This window comes from Marmota monax, unplaced genomic scaffold (assembly GCF_021218885.2).
Source record: "Marmota monax isolate L192 unplaced genomic scaffold, Marmota_monax_Labrador192_F-V1.1 WCK01_AAM20220418_F8-fsc00114, whole genome shotgun sequence".
Lineage (NCBI taxonomy): Eukaryota > Metazoa > Chordata > Mammalia > Rodentia > Sciuridae > Marmota > Marmota monax.
This window is the reverse complement of record NW_026694943.1, coordinates 717,094-736,873: the sequence shown is the minus strand read 5'-3', so window position 1 is coordinate 736,873 and position 19,780 is coordinate 717,094. Positions and strand designations below refer to the sequence as shown.

Below are 19,780 nucleotides of genomic sequence, written 5' to 3'. Positions count from 1 at the left end.
ACTACAGCAATCAGTAGTGCAAAATGTTTCATGGTAGGCCGTGTATATGTAAATATTAACTCTATAATCATTTTTCATTCAGTAACAACAATTTGGCAAAAATCTTGATTTTAAAGAATATATAAAGAAAGTATCACTTTTACAGACGTATTTTTTAATAGGCACATCTCAAATGATACCTCACCAATTAAAATTTTCACAATTTCCCCAGTTTTAAATCACTTTCCCTTTTCTGAATTCCCATAATTCTTTATCTACACATTTTTATATGATATTAATCATTTAACATCTTATATTTTAAATTTACAAACATAAGACCTTCACTGAAGTGAAGTTTTAAAAACAAGGCCCATATCTGACTCACTTTTGCAACCCCTTTGTCATCAATGGAGTGTTTTTCAATTAGGTATCTCTAAGTAAATATTTGCTGAATGAATGGAAAACAATTAAAGGTAAATATATAGGTATCCTTCTGTGGCTTAAAATCATTCCCAGTAAAAGTTGTGAATCGTAATGAATTAGGCCAAAATTTGACATCTGCCATTCCTCTTTTCCAAAACATACTTCCCTCCTTTGGCCAGGTGGCAAATATCCTTGACATTCTCTGCCCATGTAAACCTGCTAATACTGGCAGGACCCAATGACTTCTATAAGAGTTGTAAACATTATTTTTGGTAAATAGCATTTCTAAATCCTCGTATATTCCTTATAAAAAAATACCACAAGTAACATTGAGCTCAGTGTCATTGTTAGGAACAGAAATAGGAATAGCTGTTTTTCACATACATATCATTCATATTTAAAGCGTATAAGTGTCATGGTATATTACTTATATTTTAAAATAATATTGTCATCTCTTATCTCTTATACCAAATAGCAACATGAATTTACAAACAATGTACTATTAATACTAGTTTTATTTGATACAAATAATTCACATGTAATAGCAGGATAACAACTATATATGATAATTAAAATGTTTGATTTTTAAAAACATAAACAGGCAACATAGGCTTGAAATATAAATAAGACAAGCAGATTTAATTTTTTCCTTAAGTAAAAATGCCTACTACTGAATGTCATAACCCTATGATAGCTTATTAAAGTTCCAAAATGGTATTCACTATATCCTACTTGAACAAATTTATTATAATTAAATACAAACACACAACAATATCTACAGCTTGTTTTTTCTGTGGCACACAAAAACTTCTCAAGGCACCATTTCATATCATGGTACATGTGGCCCTTCAGTTGAAAATAACCTAACATTAAAAAAAAAAAAAGATAATGTGATTTATGTATACACACACACACACACACACACACACATTCCCCTGCACACGTTAACATCTACACACAGGTTAATACATTTCAAAGAAAAAAAATCTATCAATACTAACGTGCTAAGTGAAACAATCTGAATTCTTTGAAATAAAGAACAAATTAAGTCCATTACCTTTATTTGCTCAGGGTGTATATGTTTCTTAAGCAGAATTAATTTTCTATTTCAGAGAGACCACTGTTTATTTTTTAAAAATGAAAAAGTAAACTATATTTTTTACTTATACTTTCTCATGATGTTATGAAGAGAGTTTTCATACTGATTAACTAAACACTTAAAATCACAAACCCTGATTATGGGATTTAAAAGCCTTAAAAATGTCTTTCTTCATTTATATGATTTAATTTTAAGTAAACCCATTGTTTTTGATAAAATGCACTATGGCTACTCTACATTTCCACCATACTCGTCCTTCTCTGAGTATTTATGAAAGACTTATTTTAACTTACAAACCTTTTATACATTTCTTCCTTTTCTATAAATACCTTAAAATTAATATTGGTTTTAACAATTTATAAAACATCATTTAACTATTTTATTCATTTATATCTTATCTCACTGTGAAAAGTATTTGAGACTGGTAATTTAATTTCTAATTTTCAGCTCAGTATTGTTTTTTTTTCCGTTTTCAGTATGAGGGATTGAACCTAGGGAATTTTTACCACTGAGCCACATCCCAGCCCTTTTAATTTATTTTTTTCTAGAGACAGAATCTCATTAAGTTGCTGAGGCTAGCCCTGAACTTGGGATCCTCTTGCCTTTGCCTCCCAATTTGCTGACCATGCCCAGCTTAATTTTCATGTTTCTAATACCATGACATTCTAGTAGCTCTTTTGATTGACCTCATGGGCCAGTAGAGATAGTCTGTAACAAGGGAAAATATAGTGTCAAAAAAATGGCTTGGCCGAATCTCATTCTGGTTTCTATTCTATTGTATAGAATTCTATAACTGATATCTGAAACATGTTTCAGGCTCAATTACTGCCGATGAAAGATTAACTTTTTGAAAACCAATCTTTCCTTATATGTAGGAATGAATATAATCCATTCTTATATATTTTAGAACACAACCAAAGATTAAAATAAATAAATTAAGGCTTCTATATCTAAGGGTAAGCATTCATTACTTATCAATGATTTTTTAAGGTTGCATTTCAAACTACACAATATTTAAATATTTAAGGTCATATGAATTTCTACATGTTAAAATTATAGTCTTTTCACATGGACCAAACCACGTTTGAATTTCTCTGGTTAGAGGAAAAGAGAAGTTAGAGACTTTTTACTTTTATGCACTTTTTACATTTATATACTTAAATTTCCTTACACATTAATCTATAATTATTCCTTGTTTGGTTATTCTAGACTGCTAGATGTACCTACTGTTTGAAAGTGTGGCTTAGGACAAAAAGGAATATTAATTTATTTGAGCTGAATTTTGACCACACAATTTTGATGATTGTTTAATATATTTAAATGTAACACATTATTTATATGTTACATATCCAAATTATCCACTTTTGATTTATATCTTTAATATTGTGACAATGGTATTTACACAGGCTTTGGAGAAGGTGAGAAAATTAGAACTATGCTGCATGTAGTTGAATGAAGAAGAGCAGTGATGAAAATATTATACTTCTAATTTCCAAATTAAAAAAAAAAACTCTATGAGATAGAAACAATTACCCACTTCATAGTATTCATCTTAACTTTATTCTACTAAGGTTAAGACTTAATATTGGGTACCAATGTGATTCCTACGGATGTATATGTTTTATCAGTTTAATGAGTAAATATAAATACACAGTTTAAGGAATAAAAATGTATGAACACATTTTAATTTTAAAAAATAAATGATCAACTTGTGCAAAATCAGGAAAATGTAATTATAAAAATGAAATAAAGTTTTTACAGTCTTAGATCTAATAAAGAGCTAAACTGAAATGTGGGGGAGTAAAGTAAGATATCCTTCTCAATATTTCCCATTCTTACAATTATATCCAATGTAATAGAACCAGTTACAGAAGGATAAAAACTTGTCTGAAAACAGTTACTTATATTAAGATCAATCTTTCCAGTAGAACACCAATGAAAATTTCCACCCAGAATAATTAAATCACTGAGCAGTTAAAATTAAGAAGTCAACTTTATCAAAGATTAGCAGTTTCAATACACTAAAATAAAATAACAAATTCAAGATATCTTTAATCTTAAGGGACCTCAAAATATACTAAAAATAATGTTCCTTAGAAATATTAATATACACAAAGGTCACATAAAGACCCATTTGTAGATAAGAAATGTGAACTGCTTTAATAAAACTGTAAATAGTTCAGAAGTTACGTTGGTCAAAAACAAAATCAAATCTAGTTTACAATTATTCTAATCATTCACAGTCATCACTAATTTTAAGTATCAAAAGTCTTTGATAATATTTAGGAATGGGCATGTAGCTCAATTGACAGAGTGCTTGTCTAGCATGTACAAGACCTTGGGTTTGATCCTCAGCACTGCAAAAACAAGAAAAACAAAAAGCAAAACACGCACACCCAACAACAACAACAAAAACAACAACACTTTTCATTACATTTAAATGGATATTATTCAAGGAATCCAGAGAAGCATATTACATTATTAATTTTTCATTGATTATTCTCTGTTCTTCAAAATAATGCCAAAAGTGCCTAGAGGCACCAAATATATATATCTTATCTTTCTCTAAAAGTATAATAGAAGGTAAAAACTATGGATATTATATGGTAGTATTTGTATTTCTTTTTACTTAATCAGAATGCAAAGAATAGTTATGATTTTTAGAATACATGACTAGTATCTTTTAGGTATATTTTTAAATATTTATCTATAAAACAATACACTGATATATTGTCTTACTTTATATAAAATCATAATTATTAATACAATAAAAAGACAAATTACCAGAAGTTGGAGATTTGCAGCGATCCTCTGGGACTACAATCCCTTCATTAATATCACATAGACCTGCTAAAAAAAGAAATCACACCACAAATTTATATAAGTAGGTTTGTCATCTATTTATAGGATAGATTTCACTATCTATTGAAAAGAACTTGGTAGTACGATTAACAGATTATCAGTAGTGATACTATGCTTATAAAGTTTCAGATAGAAACATTTTGATATAACTTATCTCAAAATAATATAATAGCCTTCAATTAAACAAATAAAAATATAGTTTTTTTTTTGTAAACAGAGTTTCCAATTGAGATAATCTGATATTCTTAAAGGACAGTAGACATAATGCAAGGCTTTCTTTAAAATCTGAGATGTGGGAGCATATAATATAATTCTTTTTTAATTCCTCAAGGGAGAATATATACATATCAAATAAGTTTGATAATTTTTACATCGTAAGGACCCTCAAACCTAAATATGGTTTCCACTAGGTATATCTTAAACACTTTATTTAAATATTTCTGAATGATAAGAAAATATATCTCTAAATTTGCTATATTAAAAATATTGCACATTACTTATCTTGAAGAGAAAATCTCTTAAAAACTGTAACATCAGCTTTTAAAAACCTTTAACAAAATACTTTCTTTTCAGATATATATAAACTTTACAGGTCATCTATTTTATAGAATGGCTTAAATTCTTAGTAGAAAGTTTAGCAAGGTATTTTATGCTATAGACAAGAACTATTCTGTACCCTTAGTCTACCGGTCTATTTTGGTACCAATACCATACCATTTTTGTTACTATTGCTCTGTAGTATAGTTTAAGGTCGAGTATACTCATGCTGCCTGCTTCACTCTTCCTGATAAGGTTTGCTTTAGCTATTCTAGGTCTCTTAGTTTTCCAGATGAATTTCATGATTGCTTTTTCTACTTCTATGAGAAATGTGATTGGGATTTTGATCGGAATTGCATTAAATCTGTATAGTACTTTTGGAAGTATGGTCATTTTGATTATATTAATCTGCCTATCCAAGAGCAAGGTAGATCTTTCCATCTTCTAAGGTCTCTTAGATTTCTTTATTTTAGGGTTCTGTAATTTTTGTTATATAGATCTTCACCTCTTTCATTAAGTGGATTCCCAAGTATTTTTTGTTGAGGCTATTGTAAATGAAAAAATGTTCATCATCACTAGCAATTAGACAAATGCAAATCAAAACTACTTTAAGATTTCATTTTACTCCAGTCAGAACGGCAGCTATTATGAAGACAACAATAGTGCTGGTGAGGATGTGTGGAAAAAGGTACACTCATACACTGCTGGTGGGACTGCAAATTGGTACAACCAATATGGAAAGCAGTATGGAGATTTCTTGGAAATTGGATATGGAACCACCATTTGACCCAGCTATCTTCCTTGGTCTATACCCAAAGGATTAAAAACAGCATACTACAGGGACACAGCCACATCGATGATTATAGCAGCACAATTCACAATAGCTAAACTGTGGAACCAACCTAGATGCCCTTCAATAGATGAATGGATAACAAAAATGTGGAATAAATACACAATGGAATATTACTCGGCAATAAAAGAGAATAAAATCATGGCATTTGCAGGTAAATGGATGGAGTTAGAGAAGATAATGCTAAGTGAAGTTAGCCAAACCCAAAAAACCAAATGCCAAATGTTTTCTTTGATATAAGGAGGCTGATTCATAGTGGGGTAGGGAGAAGGAGCATGGGAAGAATAGACAAACTCTACATAGGGCAGAGGGGTTAGACGGGAAGAGAGGGGGCAGGGGGTTAGAAATGATGGTGGAATGTGATGGACATTATTATCCAAAGAACATGTATGAAGACACGAATTGGTGTGAACATACTTTGTATATAACCAGAGATATGAAAAATTGTGCTCTATATGTATAATAAGAACTGTAATGCATTCCACTGTCATATATAAATAAAAATAATAATAAAAAAGATAAGAACTAAAAGGTATGGTAAAATACAAGATAAAAAAGAAGTACGAACTTGTCTCATGACTGAAATGAAAAAAAATTCCAGCAAATCGTTTAAAAATTACTTATATATGAAAACATATCAGGAGTTTGGAGGAGCTGGGCAAGAGAAAAGGGGCTTCATTAGGCCACAGAAGTTGGGTGTCACATCAACCCATGGATATGTATAACTCGTATATTTCACATTACTTTGGTAAAAGACGTGAGGTTATAATCTCTATGGTCTCTTAAAAAAATGTTTAGGGCAACATTTTCATAGAATACCAAGTTCTGAATTGGGTTTATAACAAGTGTTTTCCAGTCTGAATTATATATTATTTGTTTTCATTAGGTACTCAAGTTCTGGAATGAGAATCAATGAATCGGTAGTACATTTTTTTTTTCTTTTTTAAAAACAGTCTTTTCAAACTAATAGTTTTATTTTTTTTTGGGGGGGGGGGAAACCCTAGTTCTTACAGTTTTAAAATGATACATGTTGCCAGGATCCTCACGACTAAAACACTCAGGGGTCACTCCAGGGGAACTGGGGTGCACGAAATAACCACAGGAGAGAACGGAAATACCTTTTTCTTTGGAGTTCCTGTGATGGCTCCTCTGACCTTAAGTGTCCGCAGAAAGAGACAGCCCGCATGAGCTGACCCTTTTTATTGAGGAGAAACCATTCAAATGAGGCAAGGGATCAAGTTTCAAGGGGCTGAGTCTAGCTTCATGATGTCTGCTGTCAGCAGGGTGACTGACATCTAGGAAGGTCACACCCAAGTGCAGAGGAAGAGAAGGGGACACACAAAGGGTGTTTCCATGGAAAATTCTATCCTAAACAGGGCAAGGGGTAATATTACAAAGGATCAGGTGAGCATAGCTCAACTCATGGGGAAGGCACGCCCATGCACGAAGACACAGTTGCTGGAACCTAAAGATTGGGCTACTGTCTGGGTTAAATAGGCAACCAGATCACAGAGTGAGGGAGGATGCCACACCAATCAGAAGAGGAGATAAACAGGGTCACATGCTAGCCGGCCTCCCACAACATGTAATAGATTTCACTTAATATTTGATAAAATAGTTTGCTTATCTAATCTTTTTTTTGAAAGAACACTTAAGATAGCAGGTATCTAAACAGTAGTGATAATATACTCTGTAGTGACTACAATGTACCTAGGAATTAATATTCAAAAATAATACAGAAAATTTTTGTCAATAATACACTATATGTACTATATAAATCATATGAAATACTACAAAATGTACCATATGATATGGTTATCATTCTTAAAATCATCCAAGAAGAAACATTTAGGAAGCTGTATTTAATGGTCATTGTAATAAATAAAGGAATTTTTAATCTGAGGTAACCAGATAAAACTCAGACTTAATTTAAATATAAAATGTATTACAATGACCATTAAATCAGTTAAAAACCCCATTCAATGCCTTCTATCTCACTAAGAATAAAAGTCAAAGTCCAACTGTATATGGCCAGTTTATGTAAACAATCCCATGGTGTATGATATCCTCTTATTTCTCTGATGTTATTTTCTGTCCCCCTTCACCTACTTTCCCATCACTCTTACTCTCTCTACTTCTACATACCAAGTCCACATTGTCCTTTGAATTCCACATATATACAACTTCAGAGCAATTTCTATTTGCTGTACATTTTAAATCTTCATTCCAAAGTTACCCAGTAACTCATCTTAAATTTAATACCCTCATCTATTTCAAATCTCCATTCCTTTATTTATTTTCCCCTTGGCATTATTATGTAACCTACTACATACTACTTATCTTCTTATTGCTGCATTTTTCACTAGGATGCGAGTTCCTCGAGGACAGAGGATTTTGTTTGTTTTATTTTCTATAATGGTGCATGGTACATGGTAGGTACTCAAATGTCATTAAATAATTGAGTGAATACATGTAAAAGAATTTCACAGTATATAATTTAAATCAACTACTCTGTTACTGACAGGATGCTTTTAACAAACATTCCTACTAGTAGTTTTCAAAATGTACAGCAGCCCCCTTAGCTAGCTGTTCATATCCAGCACTGGCTGATCACTTACTACATGGCAGATTCTTTTCTAAGTTCTTAACTCATTTAACCCTTCCAGAAATCAATAAGGAAGAGAGTGTTACCCTCATTTTACATAAGAAAAAGCTGAAGCACTGAGTGTTTAAGGTATCTAACATAGGGATGAAAACTTAGATACTAAGACTCGAAGTATTAATTTTAAATATTCTACAGTCTCATTTTAGTGTATTCAGTAGTTTTGTCACATTGGCACACATTAAGTTGTATTCAGTAGATGTAAAACAACCACTTGAGCGTGAACAATGTTACAGTCACAAGATTAGATACATGATCTATGCCACTTCATTATATTAAATTTATAAGACAGTGATTCATCTCTATTTTACAACTGAGGACACAGAGCCTCAGAAGTATCTTTTCTAGTATCTTACACTTAAAACGAGGACTCAGATTTACATTCAGCTTTGCCTAACTAAACTAAAAAAAAATCTTCAACTATTTATCCTTCAGCTAGTTTTCTCTGTTCTGTACATATACAATCAATTTTAATATATTACACAATGTTCTTAATATTTATTTACTGATAAATTTCATTTCTTTGGTTTAAGTTTACTGTTTCTACCTATAAATAACTTTTTGAATCCATTCTGCCATCAAATTCAAGAGTTACCCTTTAAATAGTAGTAAGCACATCTCTTTCAAATGTTCAGATAGGAACCTTGACTTACTATTTATAAAATTCAATTATCAAGTATTATTCAACATAATGTATTTATTATCTGAGACACACACACACACACACACACACACACACACAACAAAGTTAATGTTAGACCACAAACTGACCCAGTAGATTATTTAACCTGAGGGCGATGGCAAGCATTTTCTATAAATATGCAGACAGTAAATAGTTTAGGCTTTTCAATCTAAAATCTCTATTGAAACTACTCAGCTCTAATGCTGTAGCCCAAATAGCCACAGATAACACATAAATTAACATGGCTCTGTTCCAATAAAACTATATTTAAAATCTCAGGCAGTGTGTCAGATTTGTCCTGCAGATAGTATTTTGCTGACTCATGGTATAATCAGTCTTGGAATTGTGTACAAGGTATTTACCACCTGTTTGATTCATAAACGTATCACAGAATTTCTTATCAAATACTTAACTTCAGGAACTATTATGTCGACAAGCTGCCATAGCCATTAATGTAATTTACCAGATTTAAAAAAAAGTGATTTTGCTACAACTTACTTTTAGTGAATGTCTGCTGATTTTTATTGATCACCTCTACTTTTAATATGTATACAAGGTGTCAGTTACATAGCAGCTTATGCTAGCATTCTGATATATTTGTAAATCAAATTAACTGATTTATAAAAATATACACAGTTGAGGGTATATTTCAAATTCATGATTTTCCTTGATATCCTTTTAGTATTGCTTAGTCTGTCTTACTTACATAAAGTAGATTAGGCTTTAATTTCTGTTAGTGTTCATATTTTCAAAAAAGTATAATTTATTTTAGCAGGGAGCTGTGAAACAAAGTTATTTAGTTCAACCTTTTTTTTTTAAGTTTACTTCAGTTCTTATTTATCATTTTATTTGTTCTTTTTAGATATACATGACAGTAGAATATATTTTTTGACATATTATATATACATGGAGTATAATTTATTCTAATTAGGATCCCATTCTTGGGTTGTACATGATGTGGAGATTCACTGGTGAGGTATTCATATATGAACACAGGAAAATTATGGCCAGTTCATTTTTTTTAATCACCATTTAAAGTCATCCCTAAATCATAGTTCTAATCTTTCCATCACCATGTTTTTATTTGAACAATGTTTTGTTATATTTCCCATTATTTGGAAATCAGTCTTATAATTTGAGACAAAACTTACTAATCTGTCCAATATTTTATACATTATTGGATGTGTCCCTTATTTCATGTATACATACACATAACAGAAGTCCCTCTTTACCCACTTTCTAGGGTATCAGTTACTTGTGGTCAATTGAAATCTGAAAAATTACATGAAAAATTCTAAAATACCTCATAAATTTTAAAAGAGGTGCTGTTAGAGGAGCATAATGAAATATTACACTGTCCTGCCCAGATTTTTGTGAATCATTATGCCAGAATAATATATATGCTATCTGCTAGTCAGTCACTTCACAGCTCTCTCTGCTATCATATTTGCTACCTCAGTGTCACTATACTTGTGGCCAAATAATTTGCAAGAATAGTGATTCCAATTTGCCAAAGAAAAGCCACAAAGTGTTTAAGTATATATTATCACAAGAAAAAGGATGAGAAAATACAATAAGGTATTTTGAACGAAAGCATATACACATAACAATCCAGTATATTGTTAGAGTCATTTCTTTAAGTATTAGTTATTGATAATCTCTTTCCATGCCTAATTTCTAAATTGAACTTCATCACAGATGAACAACCCATGGTTTGAGGTATCCTTCAGGGATTTTGGAATGTGTCATTGGCAGATAAGTGGGACCACTGTGTATTTTTTCATTCTCTCTCTCTCTCATACAAACACACACATACACACACACACACACAGAGAGAGAGAGAGAGAGAGAGAGAGAGAGAGAGAGAGAGAGAGAGAGAGAATTTTTAAGCAGTAGTACTGGGCACTATAGCTATTTCTCCTATTCTATCTTATTAAAAATACTGAAGACTTGAAAATAATTGCAACTAACAAAAACAAAACAACAAAAACCCTTTAGTTTTAGAGACTTCTACCTACAGATTTTGAAAAAGTTATTTGCAAAATACAGATACAGATTTTTGTTTCTAAGATAATTGACTTCAGAGAGTAAGACCAAACACTTCTCCCCAAGTGTCTATCACTTCCACCTTATTAAATAGATTTGATTTGGACTAAAGAAACATATTCAGAAGGAAAATTTCCCTAGTGTCCTTCAGTTTCTGAATGGTAAAGTGAGCAATTAAAGAAGACAAATATAAACCTATTTTCCAGTTTTAGTAGAATCAGAATTTTAGCAGACATATAAGTAACTGAAATATATAAATTTTTCCTATGTCTGTTTTATAATTTCTACCATGAAAACACAGTTGATATTTTAGTCAGTAGTTCAACTGTATTGTATTATAGCTATAACACATTCAAACTTAAGTAGTAATGTTTTGTCTTATAAAATAAATTCACTGACACTAGATTCCTAATGAAAATACAGCAGTACATATTAGCAACAAAAAGTGTCTTCAACCAGATCTATTAAAAATAGATTGAAGGGTAGCTGTGGTGCTTGTAATCCTAACTACCTGGAAGAGTGAGCCAGAAGATTGCAAGTTAAAGGCCAGCCTCTGCAAATAATAAGAGATTCTGTTTTAAAATAAAATTTAAAAAATTATAAGGGTTGGGGATGGGTTCAGTGGTAAAGTGTCCCTGGGTTCAATCCCAGTGCCAAAAATAAATAAATGACTATCACAAAATTAAAAAAAATAGATTGAAAAACAATTTGATGCCACTTTGGCTAAACCTCAAGAAATATTAAGCTACATTTAATAAGAATGTTATTTTTCTAATATCAGTGCAAAGAATATTAGTACAAATTACTCTATAGTTAACTTTATTTGAAAAATAAATAAAAACCTTTTGGAATTAGGGGTACAAATATCTTATAATGTTATTTAAATCTTATTTTGAAATAATTCTTTAAGTCTTTATTAAAAAACCCTAATTATGGATAAAATGGGGTACAATAAAAATGGGTAAATGTCTTAAAATTAATAAGGAAAAACTCAAATAGTTTTCCTATTCCTAACACCAAATTGAATTTGAAATAAAGCAAATAATAAGTAATATTATGGAGTTTACTAGAGAATAAAGCAGAATGTTGTAAAATTTAACAATATTTAATTGCAGGGTGAAAGTGTTATTCTTAAATCAATTTAGGGTTAATTATCAGTAATTTTATCTAAACTACTATAGGGTCTAAAGAACAAAAGAAATTAATTTTAGGACTAGTAAAATTTTTATCTGAGATTTATAAAGAATTATAATTTATAAATTAAAGAATTATAATTTATAAATTAAAGTTTTTATCTTCCAGAAAAACTTCTGTGATGGCAATGTTCTAACCTTGTAACATTTAATATTATTTTCTCTGTTTTGTCCATTGGATTTAAACATAGCATTTAAATAGCTGTTTTCATATTTTATTGAAGTGAACTAAGTAATAAATACAGTGCTTTTGATAAAAAATGTTTTAAGAGACTCTTAAAAATAAATGAATTTAAAACAAACAAAAACGATTTTACAAAGAACAGACATGCCAAGACAAATAACTTACTTAAAAAAGAAGAACGGAGCTTTTTCACAGACTCAGAATATAAGCTAGAAACACCGCACATGCAAGAAGTCACAATCAGCATACCTTAATGAAGCAAGAAAAAAGGGAAGGGGGAAAAAAAAGGAGACAGAGATACTAGAATGGCATGGTTTAAACAGCAATCTCTGCTGAAGATTTTACATGACAAAATGATTGCACTCAGAAACGTGGAATAAAAAAAAAAAAACAAAACACAAAACTTAAAAAGAGAAATTCAACCATCAAGCTAAAATGATAGAAAGTCTATATCCCTCACCTCTGCCCCTTTTTTATACACAGTAAAATTGGCAATTTTAGCTGAATCATGTAATGAGAACAAATAAAAAAAATCAGGGAGAGCTTTATTTATTATTTTATTTTTAAATTTTTATGTTGATGGAGATTAAGCCTAGGCAAGTGTTCTACCTGGAGTTATACCACTAGCTCAGGGAGAATTTGAATTCAAGATTGAGTTAGGAAGTAAAGACCAGAATTTCTCAAATTGTACTCCAATGCATAGAGGTATTCTGCAAATGAGTAAACATGCCTCAAAAAGAATTCTTCTCAATCCCTGGTCTTGTAGACAGGCCTAGAATAATCTGAAGCCCACAGGCCAATTATTGCTGAAAGTCTCAACAGTATATCCTGTGTACCATATATTGAATGCCATTTACTGTGTGTTATGAAGTTAAAAAAAGCAAGAAATACTGACTAGTTAACTATACATATGTTCTATGAGACATTAGTGTCAAAAATCTACAAAGCACAAAAAAATGCTATAAAGAATTCTAAACAAATCTGGACTTGTACTAAATCAAGATTATTTGAGAATTTTCTGTTTTTTAGAATTCAAATCACTTTTGAATCCATCTATTTTTTTTTTTTCACATGAAAAGGATTCCTTTCAATTAAATAAGTAAAACAATAAATTACTACTCAAACAGAGACCAAACAACAAAAGGGACAAAATTTCAAAATTAATTTTTTTCCTACAATAATGAGACAAATATTTCTGTTATTATAATCTAGTGGAAGAAGTCGGTAATTCTTTTGCAACATTAAATAAAATAAATAAATAAATAAAATCCTAGCACATTAAAAGCAAAAGCAAAACCTAATGACAATACAAAACAAAAGTAGCACTGATGTCTTTTTATACAGATAATCTAAATCAGATAAACTACATACCTCAGAGAAGTGGTTCTATTTACAAAAGTAAGCCAACATTTACACAAATCCTAAAGCTAGGACTTTTTTCTTTTTTTCTTTTACCTCCTGAAGGTTGTCGAGATTTACGAGGAGATCGAGGTTCTCTCCGATAAGGATCATTAGAGCCATATAATTCTATGGTGCCCAGATTGAGCAGTACTGCTTTCTGGAGGTAGTCAATCATAGCAATGCCATTACAGTTGCCAAAAACCACCCTGGAAATAGAAAAAGAGTAAACATTTTAGCACAAAAAATTACTTACAATAAAACGTACTGTGGTCTATAAGGCTGAAGAAGGAAGAATAATGGGTCTTTCAGAAAATTCTTCTTTGAAACAAAAGAAAGCTGTGGGTATAGAAATACAGGTTACATGTGCCTTCTCTTGAAATTGTTCATATCTTCTGTAGACATTCATCATCCAATATCATTAGATCAATTATCAACATCATTTATGAAAAATATCTGGCACAAGAGTTGAAATTTATTCAGAGATACAAACTTCCCATATGAGGCAATGTTAACACCTATTTTTTTTTTTTTTGCCTTGAGAGTATTCTGAAGCCCTTAGAGGAGACATCTCCTTCTCCTAGGAAAGCAGGGGACTTCACAGTGGGTAAAAAGTTTTGGTAATTCTCTGTAGTCAAGAATAAAAAACAAATAGCATTAAGTCTTAGAAGACTCCCTCTCAGGGTGTTCAAAATGCTTTCTCAATTATGTCAATAACTACAAACCAATCAACTATGTATAAAGGATCATTATTTTTTTTAAGATATCTTAAGTCAGAAGTTGAAAGCTGTCATAGTTACATAAGTAGCATAAGAGGATGGGTAAATCCATGGTGACTGAAGACTATATGATGCACCTAAAGAAAAAAAAACTCCAACTTGAGTCAATTGACTAATGTTGTGCGTGAGTGTACACAGTGGCCAGATAATTAGACTTCTCAGTTGAAGTTTTAAATATGGATTTACAAATTATACAGGCTTGGCAACTAATTCAAAATTTAAAAATACACAGAAAGTGCCAAACAAAACATAACTATTAGTGCAGGGAGATGTGTAATCAATCAATTTGCAACTTCCTTTGAAACTTGCTATTCTTTTTTTATTCCTTGTTTGTTCACTCTTTGGTTGTGGGCAATAAAGATTTAAAAGAAGGAGGTTTGTGCTCTTACATTTATGGCAACAAATACAAGATACCACAGAATACTAACTCAGACTATAGCTAATTTAGTTGAATGTACAATTATAAGAAATAGAAAAGATGGTGGTAGCTACTAAGATCAAAAAAGATGAATAAGACCCTAGGGATACACATAGGAAAAAGACAGTAACCTGCATGTGATAAACAGTTTTGGGACTGAATAGTTAGTTACAAGTTTCTTATACTACAGTGTTTTGAAACAAATGAAAAATAACATATGCTTTATAAACCTAGCATATTGTAATAAAAATTACATATAATAATTCACACTAATTAATACTTGAAAGCATGAATTGGTAAATAAAACAAACACATGTGTAGTATAGATGAACAATTTATTAAGCTATTCCAATGCCTTTTGAATTTATGAAACTTAATTTTGGAAGTAGAAAGAGCAAATGACATAGCTATGGTTAATATTTATAAAATCAGTTTATAACACAATTTTGTCAGTTCATAAAATTATTATTTTTAGGAGCATATAAAGGAGATGATTTATTGACCTTAAAGCTATATCTCAAATAATTCATTGGTCCATGAGATATTTACTTTATATAGGAAGCAGTGTATATATACCCAGGGTAAATTATCCAGAACAAAATTATGCTCCAAATAAACATTAAGCTTAGTTTGAAATTAAAGTTATATAACAACATTTTAAGTGACAATAAAACAAAGATAGCCCTTTCTATTTTTAAAAATAAAATGGTGTATGGAGTACTATGGAAAGACTGAGAAAAGCATATCTTATACTTACAGTCCATAGGAAGAATTGACTGCCAGGCTGGTTATTTGTTGTGGTGGTTCTCCACCCACCCATACCAACTGAATAACTAGTTCTGTCTGATAACCTGGTGACTGTTTAAGTGGTGAGTTTTTAACTCTGGAAAAAAAGGGAAAACATATTATCTTTTAAGCACATTTTCAATTAACTTACTACCCTACATAATTCTAAAGCCATATATAAATAGTCATACAAAAACAACTACATATGAAACTATACTAATTTTTAAATGTAAAAATGAGACTCCTGTCCTATAGAAGCATTTAATCCAGTTGGAGAGACTAAACATGTACATAAATAACAAAAATTAGAAATTATATGTAAACTCCACACATAAAGTTAGGGAGGATGGCAGGGATCAAGGCGAAAGAGAGAAAAGGAGGGGGAGGCAGGAAAGAGAGGGAGGGAGAGAAGAGTTTCAAGGAAGGGTGGGGACATGGATGAGGAGAAGCGGCAATGCAGAAGTTAATAGGGAAAAACTATAAATTCAAAAGGCCGACCTAAAACTTAAATGTTTTCCCTAAATGAAAACTGGCAAAAACATATAAGAACAAGTTAAAAGCAAATGTCATCTATTTATTTGTGTGAATATTTTTACTACAAAAAAACCCCCAAATTCTTTGACTGTGAGGTGATAGTACTTTCTGATTGCACAGATTTTGCTGATTAGTGCTAATATTATTCTTGCAAAGCATATGCCTACAAGATAAAGAACGACAAAACTCATATTTAAAGATTAATAAGTGTAAATTTGGTCACACTGGTAGATGTGTGCAGTAATTTAGAAAACAGTACTGTAAGAGAGATAAGGGTTAGACTTCAGAGGGTCGTAAGTGGTAAAGGTTTGATGTTGTTGAAAAGTTTTGAGTCCTGGCTCTTAAACTTATCAGCTGCTTCTCATCTAGAAAGTGCGAAGAGTACTACATAATCATGGTCTAAAGAAACTGAGTGCTTATAAAAGCATTTTGTGGAAGGTCAAATTACATAAAGTATTTTCATTACTAAAGAGTTAAAAGCCAATGTTAGCTTATAAAATATTTCAGGAAGATTAAACTGTTAGACATATGCACGGTGGAGTGGAACAGAGATACTAATTAGGAAACTGATTTTTCTGATGTGAAACAATTCTAAAAAAGATAGCTGAAATATACTTTTAAATAAGAACAAGGTTTTTAAGTTTCAGGAAAACAGAAAACTTGCAGCTATTTTTAATACTCTGGTACAAAAGAAGTATTTAATATTTACTGAACACATGAATGAACTGAAGACTGATTAGAGGAAGGGCAAAAGAGGAAAAGAAGTCAATGATTCTATGATCAAAAATAAATAAATACAGATATCAAGATGAAAAGGTAGTTTTAGGGTACTATGGAGTTTTTAAGTTTGAGGCGAAGGTAGGAACCTTACAAGTGAAACATTCAGCAGGCCACTAAATGTATTCCCAAATCTCACCAATAATAAGTTCATGTTAAACTTATGTTGGTTAAACTTTTGTGATAAGCATGTGAAGAAAAGGTTGTTAAGAACATGAGACTTTTTGAGGACTAAATATTTTGACACAACACCTGTCATACCTGTATCAGCAAACTTCAGGTGGAATTGAAAAACATACTTTGAAACCTCATCTTCTGATGACGTTTATTAGCTAAGATAGGCTGTCCAGACTTCAGGGAAAATGTGAATTGTTGATGGTACTCTAAGATGAACTGAGCTACAGTCACTTTTTTGTTGTGCAAGGTTTGCTAGCAATGCAGTAAGAACTATACTCTGGTTTATATGGAATTTCTAATTCTTTTCAGAGAAATAGCCACTGATTAGCTACAGCTGTTGCTCTCAAGTGAGAAGTAATAACTGAGGCATTTCCTCTCTACTCAGAGACAGCTTTGATATAGCCACAGACACAGAGTTGGAGTGGGCTGGTTTTTCCTTAAATGAACTAGGAATAGAAGATAAACTTGAAAAGTGCTTCCATTCCAGCAGATAAACTGCACACCTCAGATTAGGTTCTCATGAGCAGAAACAGGCCTTCTAGGATTAATTTTTGAAATGCATGTAAAGGCACATTTAAGACTTTTAAGTGATGAGGACACATAACTCACAGAATTTTCATTTTAGTTAAGAGAAACAAAAAGTTCTTAAAAAAAAAAAAAGAATTCAAAACTGATGCAAAATCCTCCCCCTTATTAGAAACGTCATAATATATTTTTAAAATAGAAAATTGATTGTTATATTTGATGTCTACGATGGTGCACAGGCGAGTTATAATTTTAACATTATTAGTATATTTGTTTACTTGTAAAAGACAAGCTGTTGAACCTTTATTAAAAAATCCTCTATTATTTGTACAAATATATTTAAAATGTTAAAATGGTGTTGAGATCTCACAGTTTCAAAATGCTCATTGTAAAATGACACATAAAATACCTAAATGAAAACATAAAATACCTAAATACAAACTAAATGTTATTGGCAAAAGTAACAAATAATGACTTTTAAAATGTTGAAGAACAAAACTATGTCATTTGCAGGAAAATGGATGGAACTGGAGATTACAATGCTAACTGAAATAAGCCAGACTAGAGGCAATTTTTTTTTTTATTCTTCCCCTCATATTTGGAATCTAAAGGAAAAAATAGATAACATCAATGTATCAGGGAAGCTAGTATAACCAGAAAGGTGATCAGAGGGAGGAGACGGCAATGAGAGGTAAATATGATCAAAGAATGTTATTTGCATTTATGAAAACAATGTAACAAAAACCATTATTCAGTATGATTAAGAATATACTAATAAAAATGTTTCCTAAAAAATACCAATTATGTAAAGGCATTTTATATAAGACCTCAGTATTATATTTTATATATATATATATATATATATATATATATATATATATATTTATTTATTTATGAGAGGGTACTGGGATTGAACTTAGGGGCACTCAACCACTGAGTCACATCCCTAGCCCAATTTTGTATTTTATTTAGAGATAGGGTCTCACTAAGTTTCTTAGTACATTGCTGTTGCTGAGGTTGGCTTTGAACTCGAGATCCTCTTGCCTTAGCCTCCGGAGCTGGTGGGATTACAGATATGTGCCACTGTACCTGGCAATATTTTAACAACAATTTTTGTTATATTTCTAACTTCTGGAAATATAACAAACAAGTGCTGAGGTGGTGTTGTGAAGACTCAGACACAAACTTGAAAGAAGCTCCCTCCAGCCAGCTGTGACGAAGTCAGAGGAAGTTAACCAAATTCAGTAAGTTAAAACAAACTGCCCATAAAAAAGCACTAAGAGTCCATAATCATATTCAAAAGGAGAATCCAGAATGCCTCTAGGACTTCAGATTAAAACGATATAAAGTTAATGAATACCTGAATTATTATCCAGACTGGGAAATAATTTTTAAAAAAATACATAGAGTTATGCAGTCCAAATGATTATGATGTTCCCATACATTGTTACTCTGAAGTTCTAGTGAAAATTCAAAATAAGGGACTTAAATAACCTAACTGTATAAGCACAGTCATTACTTTATGATGTGCTTCATTTTGATGTATTTAAATTGCTGTTTTAAAAATTCAGGTTATTAGAATATTAAGTATTATAATTAAAATTGATGGCTTGATATATAAATAAATAACATCATATATTAAATCAATAAGAATTTTTACTCATTTAACTATCAAAAAAAATCAGATGTAGAAAGCTTAGATACAAACACACATGGAGTCAAATCAGTAGCAATGCTTCTCTACATCTGCTAGCATTTTTTTCTTGAGTGTCAGTGGGACTCCTAGATTCCTCTCTACCCAGTCTTTAACTCTACCCTTGGCGAGGTGGAATGCATTATGAATCTGTAAAATAAGAAAAAAAATTAATG

General features: G+C 31.1%; 1 protein-coding gene across 6 annotated transcripts in view; it reads right to left on the bottom strand.

Moving 5' to 3' along the window:
• The window catches only part of Stxbp5 (syntaxin binding protein 5), a 180,444-nt gene that overhangs the window by 48,483 nt on the left and 112,181 nt on the right, over nt 1-19,780 (bottom strand). For 3 of the 6 annotated variants that reach the window (XM_046427358.2, XM_046427360.2, XM_058573612.1), the window contains 3 exons: nt 15,870-15,995; nt 13,973-14,124; nt 4,286-4,351 (listed from right to left, as the gene is read on the bottom strand). In XM_046427358.2, coding sequence (XP_046283314.1) covers nt 4,286-4,351; nt 13,973-14,124; nt 15,870-15,995 — 344 coding nt within the window. Of the gene's footprint in view, nt 1-4,285; nt 4,352-12,682; nt 12,767-13,972; nt 14,125-15,869; nt 15,996-19,780 lie in introns of all 6 variants that reach the window. The other 3 variants (XM_046427359.2, XM_046427362.2, XM_058573613.1) reach the window with 2 other exon arrangements.